The sequence below is a fragment of the Porites lutea genome, chromosome 14 (genome assembly GCF_958299795.1).
Source record: "Porites lutea chromosome 14, jaPorLute2.1, whole genome shotgun sequence".
In the NCBI taxonomy this organism is placed as follows: Eukaryota; Metazoa; Cnidaria; class Anthozoa; order Scleractinia; family Poritidae; genus Porites; species Porites lutea.
The window spans coordinates 20,195,569-20,206,232 of record NC_133214.1 but is presented as its reverse complement, the minus strand read 5'-3'; the positions used below and the strand labels follow the sequence as shown (position 1 = coordinate 20,206,232).

The window sequence follows — 10,664 nt, the reverse complement described above, 5'->3', positions numbered from 1 at the left end:
TGTCACGGTACGTATTTACTGGAAATAAATACAAAGTTATTTTGTGGCAAACATTTGAACAACGAATTAAGAACCCCCTTAAAAAAAAACGTCCCCACCCAACCCGTCGAATAAACCCAACCCAAAATGGTAAATAAGCGCCCTGGGCGTCAATTAAAGCATCTGCTGTAACTGTGGACAAGAAGTTCTTCTGACACAACCATGGGTTCTGTTAAGACTAACCTGGAGTTTGTTTCTTGTGAACTCGAGACGTTCTCTGATGCTGAAACAAGGATTAAGACAGTCAAGCAATCATTAATTTGAGTAAGGATTGAACAAAGAACAAAGGAAAAACCTGGCTAGTAGGGAAGATTCGTGTTTTTAATCAACTTTTTACTTATTTCAGTAAACCAGTCACTGAAACAAAAAAAACACTTGTACAAGAGAAAATAAGCCTCTTGTTGACACAAAGCGGCAGGTTTGAATCGCTATTTGGCTACTACGAAGTCAGTCTAACCTAATGTCGTTTCGTTTCACACTAATTCTAGCATTTGAAAGTGGAACTTATTCTACAACTCTCCTTAGCTTGTTCTGCACCCTTGAGAGTTACTACCCTCCCCACCAACCCGCTAATGTAATAGCACCCTGGTAAGGTTCACATGCATTTGCACACAAGAATCTCTAGGACTGTAAGAGCATACAAAGTAACACACCTTTGCGCAACTTTTGTCCACACATGACGGATGGTAAAACGGGATATCGATAGATATCAAGTTCTTAAACGGATACGTGCTAAAGCACGTTCACACGAATTTCGTCCCACACATGACAGAGTGTAATTAACAATTAATCCTCGAGCCGGAATGGGCTCTTAGTCAATAGCCCATGAGACGGAAAGCCGAATGGGCTATTGACTCAGAGGCCATGAGGGCGAGAGGAATAATCTTTTTAGTAAAATCCAGCTGGTTGGTCAAAAATATCGAGAATAAAAAACTTGTAGCTAGTTAAAGCTGGATTTTAATCCTTTTTTGCCGCCAAAAAGCCCGCGCTTTTCGCTACTAGTGGGCTATAACGTACAGCCTACTAGTAGCTCAACCAATCAGAACGCAGCATTGATAATAGACCACTAGTTGGATTTTACAAAAGTGGGATATCTTCGGATTTCCGCGGCAGTAAACGTATACGAGCTAAAGCCGGTTCAAACGGTTTTCGTGCAAACATGACTGTTCTAAAAGGAATATCAAATTTATTAAATCATATAAACTAAAGCGCGTTTTTAGCTTTTGTCCACACGACTGTTCTTAAACAGATATCATCAGATATAAAGTTCAGTCGTAAACGCATGCGAGCAAACTGCGCCTCCACACGACTTTGTCCACACATGAGAGATCGTAAACCGGGAAATCTTCGGATATCAAGTCCGTAGACACATACGAGCTAAAGCGAGTTAACACCACTTTTGTCCAACATGTGACAAATCGTAAAACGGGATATCATTAGATATCCGAAGTTCGTTATATTAAACGTATACAAGCTAAAGCGCGTTCACATGGCTTTCGTCCCACACGTGACAATTCTTAAACGGATATGAAGGGATATCAAGCTCGTAAACGCATACAAACTAAAGCGTGTTTACGCGACTTACGTCCAATCGATCGTAAACAAGGACATCGTGATCGTGGGATATGAAGTTCGTTAACGCATACGAGCTAAAGCACGTTTACATGACAGATCGTAAACGGAAATCATTGTAAACAATCTAAGGAGCAAACTTCAGCCTCCCGGCAGCGACGAAAAAGTTAAGACTGAAGGTTTACTAGACTTTAAGCCAAAATGGACTTTCGGAAAGTCTATCTCCAGTAAACGAACAATTTCATCCTTCTTGTGTCAACGACCGTCAATACACTATGTAAGTTTGCGTGGCTTACAAACAGAAATTACAGCATAAGAGTCACAGGGAAATTTCAAAGCGGATATATATAAATACGACACGCCTGACTTCCTTCTTCTTTCTGAACCATTTTAATGTTGTTTTTTTTTTTTAATAAATGCAACCGCAGCTTAAAAAGTTTCATCATTTTGTCGCCATTTAAAAACATGGTGAACTGTCTAACAAAAATAGCTCTTTGGATCTCACAAACCATGTCCAAACATTTCCGTACGTCTAATTTCACCAAAGTAGCCTCTAAACTAAAGGAATTCATGTGAAACGCATGTTTTTTCGTACATTTACAATCGAGCATGAGCAGTTACTCTGGAGAACAAAATAGGTACCTTTATTGCGCTCATTAAACCAATAAGTTCCAAACTTACCACAGAAAGACAAGGTTACAACGTACACGGCAGCGAGAACATGAAGGTCACCAGTAGACTGAATAGACATTTTCGTCAAGGCAACATCAAATCACAAACCCACCTCGTGCGGAACATTAACACTGCAAAGCGAAGTTAAAAGATCTGTGCCGTTAACCTAATAACGTTAAAATAAGTAACATTCGATAAGTCATCATGGGGTAGGATCCGTTCTTTTCGCTTTCCATACAAAAGACCCTTTATCATCACGCATCCGTCGTTCACCTCGATTCTCTACAAAAATTTACCTTAACTTTCAACTTCCGACTTCCGTAGCAATGAAAGGCGGTGGTAGGCCTACGCGACTTTTACCTTATGCTAAAATGCTGCTTGTTTCAATAACGTTTTTTCCTTCTGCTGGGTAGATTATGCTATGGAAGGTTCTACATTTTTTACTGAGCAAATGTGATTTTAGCCGCTTGTTTCACACTGAGAGGTCATGGCACACATATCGATTTACAGTGGTTTTTGTTTCTGGTCGGCAAGATTTGCCCCCTGATGAAAGAGCATTTTCTTTAACCTTGTCTTTTTTTATTATCATCGGTTGCCGGGTTGGCTCTGTGCTTAGTTGCTTTTTCAAGAGCAAGTTTAGTTGTTCTCTTTTGTGGCGAGAACGGAACAGCCATCCTTTCAACTGAGCTTTGACTTTGAGCATTAATACCCGCGTGGTGGATCGAGCGGAAATCGAGCCTAACAGAACTGAGAGTCAAGTCAGAAGTCGGAAGTTAGAATTCGGAAGTTGGAAGTCAGAAGTCGGAAGTTGGAAATCAGAAGTGGGAAATCAGAAGTTGGAAGTCAGAAGTCGGAAGTGGGAAGTGGGAAGTGGGAAATCGGAAGTAGAAAGTCAGAAGTGGGAAGTCGAAAGTGGGAAGTGGGAAGTGGGAAGTGGGAGGTCCGAAGGTCTAGCCATTCAGCTTTGAGTCTGAACGGTCAGAAATCAGACATCGGGAGTTCGCACTTTGTCAAGTCTTAAGTCTTAAGTCTGAAGTCTGAATTTGGAACTCGGAAGACCCTTCTCGGATTTCGAACTTAACGTAAATCTGGTAAATGACGTCCTACCCTGGGTGCCAGAGACTTTTCTAGCGCGGTTTCCGGTTTCTGTCAAGTCAGTGTAGTGACCCGCGCGAAAAGCCTACGGCCGAAGATGTGTCGGCCTTCGGCCAACACCGAAAGTTCCCGCCGCGCGCGAGAAAAACCTCTGGTACCCAGGGTAATGACGTCCATCTTAGTGACTCGAAGAGATGTATCACGGGCGACTGTCGCCTTTGATTTTTAACTGATGAAAACAAACAAAGAAACAAAAAGACTTACGATTGATTACCGTTACTTCTTGCCTCAGGCAAACTCTTTTCATACCACCTAATGATTTATACTAAATGTATTTTGAGAGCTAATACTTCAAATAAAACAAATTAATAGTCGAAATGAAAATTGTCATGAACACTTCTATTTGAGTGCCCAGATTTTAGCAAAGTACATAGCTACGAATTTCGAACTTTCTGCTACCACTGAGTTTCCCCCAGACTCCTTAGTTGTAAAACCCGTCTGGGGAACGGCAGGGACGCTTTTTGGGAAAATTATAGAAACCGTTTGTCTTTTTTCAAGGATAAGAGAAGACTTGTATAGTCTATGTTTAAAGAAGATGATGTTCCACGTTTTACATCATTTTACTAAAAAAAATCTCTCTGTAGTATTATGAATACGTTTGGAAAAAGAACAGTGTAAAGGATTTCACGCGGGAAAGAAAAGAAAAAAAATCAGGGGGGTACTGTTATCGAGTCGGTTATTTGACAGCCGTTTGTTATTACAACGTATTATCTTGCAGCCTTGCTTTTAATCAAAACTGTCATCAGTAGCCACCCTGTTCCCTAATGGACGTCGTGTCCGTTTACAGTAGCGAGAAAACCAGTCTAAACTTGCTTTGTTGATGAATGGAGTAGACTGAGTAAAGGCTCTTTACCTAGCTACCTAGCTTACTAGGAAATTTGGTGCTCTTTCAACTGATTTATCTCTTCTTGGTGTTATAAAAAAGGCCAATCGTAGACGCAAAAAATTGAAATGGAAGAAGCGGATAAGGTAAGTGGGAGATCTGTTTGTGTTTATCAAAATGCCACTACCTCGTGGTTCTATAACATCCCATTTTCAGACGAATGAATTAAAATAATTGTACTTTACATTCAATGTGCATTCGTGAGAAATCGCTACCAAACAGACTTTGCTTATTTGAAAGGCTGCACTTGGTGCTTTACTAAAGACCACAGAAATGTTCTTAAACCTTGACTTCCGCAAAAAAGAAAAAAAATCATTTTCCCCACGTAAAATTCCGGACTCCGAAATAAAACGACTACTAAACAACTGTGCAGCCCGGGTAAATCTGCAGTTTGAAAGACTGACACGATGGCAGCAATTTTTTCCGCGAGATGTATGAACTTGGGGCTGCATTCAATGTCTTGTGGCAGTCGGAATACAATTTGAAGTGAGTTATATTGCCACGTTTCGATACCAGTGCCCTAGACAAGCTTAGCTTTAGACAGCAGAGAGACTGAACCCCTTCGATTCGTTCCACCTACGGCCTCTATCCTGTAGACTACCAGTGTGTCAAAAATATCGATAATCAAATAAAATTTGTGTTGAAAGCTGGAACAACACAATACCACTTGGCGAAGTTCACTTCTGTCTAATGTTCTCAATACTGACTCAAAACCAAATAGGTCAAGTAGTTGTTAGATATGAAAGCTACAATAGCCACAAAAGCATTTAAATTTTGCAATAGAGCGACGTTTCTCTGAAATCGTCGTTGCGTTCTTAAGGGTCTAAAGGACTTTCCAAAGTTGTTATCAAGGCCTTTCTCTTTATAATGCATTATTAAACGTTTTTTTCTACTTGAAATTCCATACAATCCGGAAATATTCACCTCTTAAAACCTGAAGATTGTGTTCGTGAAAGAATGTTCGTTATATCCGATGACGAAAATTATACTCCAATAATGACAAATTATCAGTGCAGGAAATAACTTTTAAGAAAGGTTAATACCCCTGAATTTCGATTAATTTCAGCCGCGGTGGAGCTTACCTGTTAAAAAAAGGGCTCAGGGGTAAAAATATGGCTTGTGGTGGTCTACGTAAGAGAGATGGGGTCTTAGAGTAGCATAATGGATTTAGCGGATCCACATTTAACAATGTGTCTATACGCATTATCCGGAAACTCTGGAAATCTACAAACCTTATTTTCAAGAAGCACAATATAAAGGTTCGATATGGGTAATTCATTACGATATATTGCTTGAACGCGAGTTATATTTCCTTTAGAGTTCACGTATCCTGACTCTATGTAAATCCAGTCACCTAGCTACATCCTCTACGTTCTCTTGCGAAAAAGAAGTCAGCAAAGGATTATCAGTCAGTTGGAAAGAGATTTTAAGTGCACGGATTTGTTCACCTGCAAATCTACCTGCCACAAAACCCCACAAGGTTTGTTTTCTTTGTTTGTTAACGTGGCGGTGGTTTATAAAACATTTATGGCAGACCGCGGTGCGGTTTTCACCAAGGCATTTCTAAAAACAAACGCTTTATAGCTTTGTCAAATAATTAACTTACCATACGTATATAAAGCTTTATTATCAATTTCTAGGGCAAGGATATATTTTCTACAGGTCGCCTGACCTTGAGGAATATTTGCTTTGTCGTATGTGGGTTAATGTGTTTGTAATATTCTTTTAAACATAATCGTTTCAAGAGACTGATAATCGAATTATCTCATTCCAAAGTCTGATTCAATACATTTCTAACTTTTACATCTATGGACGAAATCTTGTAGAGTTACCCTTCTAATGAAACCAGTTTGGCAGTAATTTCACGTAGCAAACGCCTTTGGAGGGGTTGTTTAAAATATTGTTAAATTTTCCTTATTATTATTATTATTTTTGCTGTGGATACTATCTATTATTAGTCTGAATGATCACCATCATCTATATCAGAACTACTAGCCGGCTATCTCTGTCAGGAGGCTACGATTAATCAGAGACACCTATCAAGCTTAAAATACAGGTTAAATATATACATTTAAAAAAAAACGTTATTTGATAGTATTTCACCAAGAGTAGTATTCAACAGTAACCTTAAAGTAAACAAATACTGTGTTAACAAACGCAGTATAATGATATGAAAACATAACAAAGTTATCAACAACCCCGTTCAAATTACAATAATTTCGAGAGCATGATTTACAAGTAAAATGAAAGAACACGTTAAGGCAATATCATATACATTGAAATTAACGTATTTTAATAGTATTCCGTTTCTCCCCGACTTGTCTCCCTACGCAGCCGTACATACTCTTAGAAGTGAATTGTCCATTGAGTTTGTTAAAACGAAAACAAATAATTGATTTATTGTGTTCCTAAAGCCAATCGCACTGAATATTTAGAAAATCCGTTTATTTCAAGCTTCATCGATGAAATACACTTAACTCCTACCAACCATTAAATTTCCTGCATTTTGTCGCAGCTTTTTTATCTGTGTTTGTTACAAACTATGTCTTGATTTTAATTGATAACAATCACACTGGTGATATTTAATGTCGTAACAATGCCCTTGTGTCAATTTTACTCGGAGATTGTGCTGTTTATTGGAAAACAGAGAATGGAGCTTTATTACAAAGAACCCGTTCTTTAGATTTGCATAATTTTTTCACGCTAACAACTCCAACGTGTGAGAGAAGTATAGGACATTCAATTTATAACCATTGCAACGACAGGTTAGTAACTAATTTGGGGAGAAAGAGTCACATTCTATTTACTGTACTAGCAAGCAAAGAGTGCTATTTCTCGATACTTTTTCAGATTCACAAATGGGTGGTAGAAAGTTAAATATTAAACAGATATAGAATAATATAATCGGTACTCTTCGGAAATTATACGCTACTTGTTTTAGCTAAAATATTAATATCTGACTCTACTTTAAGCTGAAATATCTACCTTATCAGAGTAATATCTGCTCGTTTGATCTGATAGATTTTGACTGACGAGACGAACTATTTGTTAGTGTATGTGATCGCCCGTGGACGACTGATTACGCTTGTACGCTTGCGTTCAATCCCATTTGTCCATGAATTCTTCAGGGACTGTCATGGAAATATTATTGGGGGATTAAAGAGGCTTCTTACATGGGGGGAGGAAGATCCTAGAAGGCAGATCATGCTCGCGCCATATATTTTCTGTATTCAGTTTACATGCAAAACTTTGTACTTGTCCCTAGTGGTAGGATCTTCTTTGCAGTGAGGTACGAATTAAAAATCCTAGCACGAGGAAGATCCTAGCACCAAGTAAACGGCTTTCACTAGGAAGATCCTAGTGTTAGGTACAAACCACACAAAAATGGCTGCGGGCCGTTCAATGGGTTATCTTCAATCTTTAATTCCTTCTCTACTGTTAACCAAACGGACAGAAATTTCTGCATGTAAACTCAACGAAAAGTTGTTCCGTCTTATAGGATCTTCCTCCAGCTCTCTTCATGTAAAAAGCCCCTAAGTATACATCAAATAGGTGTATTCGATGGTAGCTTTAACAAATTAACGAGATTCAAACGATTATAGCCACTATAATTTGATATTTTTGGCCGATTTAAGTAAAACTACTCTGTCTTACCTTAAGCTTAGCTGTTTAGACAATCTTTTGCATACAGCAGACCTTGCTAGACAGTTTGTAGTCACGCTTCGGTAAGACAAAGTCGGATCAATGGAAGTTTCTGGGTAAATGATCGACCGCTTACCCCTTCCCTTAGTCAACATTGACACTTACTTCTCACTTGGGGCAAAATTGTGAATTAGGGGAGGGGTAGGTGGTAAGTTATCCAGAAACCTCAATTAATCCACAAAGTCCTGTGTTACTTAAATGAGGTGTGGACTCGTTGAAATGATTCTTAAACGATAATGATGACGATGATGATATTGATGATGATGATTTGGTAACATTCCATTGATTTCTTTCAGCTTGTTTACTCCAATGCAACTGACACCATGTCTGAATCGCACTTGTTAGCACCTCCTCAGGAGCCGTCGCGCAACTATCGCTCCCACTCCCTGAAAACACAGAGTCAGCCCTTCCTGTTTCCACCCCGAACTAAGCGACGTACCCTGAGTCTTCCATCGACCAAACCAATCATCCCGCCTTTCATTGTCATAAGCGATTACCAAGGCAACAATATAAGTGAACGCGAAGATGGCGAATTAGGATGTGAATATCACAAGGAATGCATGGGTAAGTTTTTTTTGTGCGTGTATGTCTGCGTGATTTCGTGGGTAAGTTTTTTTTTTGTGCGTGTATGTCCGCGTGATTTCGTTTTCTCGTTCAGAGACTGTAGACAGTCAGTTTCAGTTTAAGAATATGTGCTTTTAAGATTCCAAAAAACATGGCACGTCCAGGAATGTTTAAGAGATATGTAAGTACCATTATACTATTACTATACCGTCAAAATCCATTTCGTTTTTGTTTTCTCATTTCAATTGATAAATTCCGTTTTTGTTTCAGAAAACAACAACGATATATGGTTTGCATTAAAAAAACACTGGTCGTTGTAGTAAACCGACACCATAATGCATGCATGTTTGGTCAATTTCTAATATCAAAATTAAACGCGTAATTTTTCGTTATCCCTCTTCTTTTCAGCGTGGTACACGCCCGTACTTGGTTTTTCTTGTAGTGTTCTGATTTACTTCTGCTCATGCGCACTGGCCTACTATTCAAAAGCAAGTTAACCACTAGTATGTTTTCGTATTTCGTGACTTCATTTATTTATGGATTTCCTGAAACGTCCAGTTCCACGAATTTTTGCGGCTCTGTATCGCTGGGTCATCGCTGACGTTTAAAGGTGAAGCAGTCATCTTGTGTTCTCGTCCCAAACATTGCTGGCCACATAATTCCAGTCAGAGCTCTCACCATCTCGTGTCCAATCATGCTGGCGTAAACCTTTACTGGAAGGTGCAGGGCATTCTTACAGGAGGATGGCAATAGGTTTGGTCTGGGACTGAACTTGTCATAAGGATGCTTGTTATAACAAGAACAACACGTTTTATTGAAATTCAACATTATAACTGATGAAATCATTTTCCCACCCACAAAAAGCCTAGAGAGAGAGGGGAGAGGAAAGATCTATTTACAATACAAGGTTCTATTAGTTGGACTAAATAATAATAAAGACACTACAATACAATAAATAAAATAAACTAATATAAAACAAAGTATTACCAAAAAACGATTACGAAGAGAGACAAACGTTATTGGTACACGAAATATATCAAAGAAAACAATAAAACATTGGATGTATGAGAGAAATAGGACCACTTTACAGAGCAAATTCACACACACGTCCGTCCAACTTGGTCAGCTCAATTGACTTGAGTCTTTTTTTGCTCAGATTGCCACAAATTTGACTAGTTCCGCAATCAAATCGTCACCAGAGCCTTCATCACCCTTGTCCGCGAGACAGGCAAATCTTATAAAGGCGGGAATTACGCAGATCTCGGAGAGTGTTATCGGTCTCGGCGGATAACAGCCTCCTCGTTGCTAAATAATTTTTCATATCATACTCAGCCTCACCTAACAATGCTAATTATTTTGTTGTCAGCCATTTGCCATTCTGTTGTATGTCACTAGAGAGTTTTAAAATTGTTGACCCCCTCATTTCATTTACAAGCGTTGGTTTAGTTTGTAAACTTATAAAGTGTGGCACTGACAGTTTTTCTTAATTTTACCAAAGTGTTCATTCAGTCTTAAGCATCCGGCAAAATCGATTGTAAATGCGAAGCGCAATGTTCTCAAAGCAGAGGCTTAAGAATGAATGCCATCTTACCGATTAATTTAAAACCTTCCTTAAATACAGATGTTTTTAGGAATCATTTTTAGCTTCACACGTTGCATAATCTTTGTCAAGTTTATTGAGACTAGGAAAAATATTTTTATCCTAAAAACGTCATTTTACATTCCAAAAGTCGTTGATTGTTTTCCTTTTTAACCTATCCTTTATTTTGTCAACGTGGTATTGAAACAAGTTCTGTTTACTTCATGACTAACCTCAGCGACCAGTTTGGTCCAAAACAGATGGACATCAGTTATGAATTCACTTCTTTGTAATCTATTTTTTAACTAATATCGCAAAAGGCATGACGCCCCGCGATTAAACTCATCTCCGCCGTATCAGGAAATTGCGAGCAACGAAACAAAAGAGAACTGTTAGATCGACGATTAGCTCGCTTTATACACCTTTCACACTCTTTCGCTTCTCCGCGGCGTGTTGGTTTACTAAAATCACTAAACGATCATCTCTGTTGTGGTCCTT

At 38.8% G+C, this 10,664-nt stretch overlaps 1 protein-coding gene across 2 annotated transcripts; it reads left to right on the top strand.

Moving 5' to 3' along the window:
• The first annotated feature begins 4,189 nt into the window (after nucleotides 1–4,189).
• On the top strand, nucleotides 4,190–9,212 carry LOC140924770 (uncharacterized). Of its 2 annotated transcripts, XM_073374769.1 has the most exons (4): nucleotides 4,190–4,407; nucleotides 5,640–5,801; nucleotides 8,320–8,587; nucleotides 8,996–9,212. In XM_073374769.1, the coding sequence occupies exons 1-4, from the start codon at nucleotides 4,390–4,392 to the stop codon at nucleotides 9,082–9,084; spliced, it is 537 nt and encodes a 178-aa protein (XP_073230870.1). In that variant the 5' UTR covers nucleotides 4,190–4,389; the 3' UTR covers nucleotides 9,085–9,212. The 2 variants fall into 2 exon arrangements, with proteins under 2 accessions (XP_073230870.1, XP_073230871.1); XM_073374770.1 differs by lacking the exon at nucleotides 5,640–5,801 and having other exon boundaries at nucleotides 4,199–4,407; nucleotides 8,996–9,210.
• The last annotated feature ends 1,452 nt before the right edge of the window (nucleotides 9,213–10,664 follow it).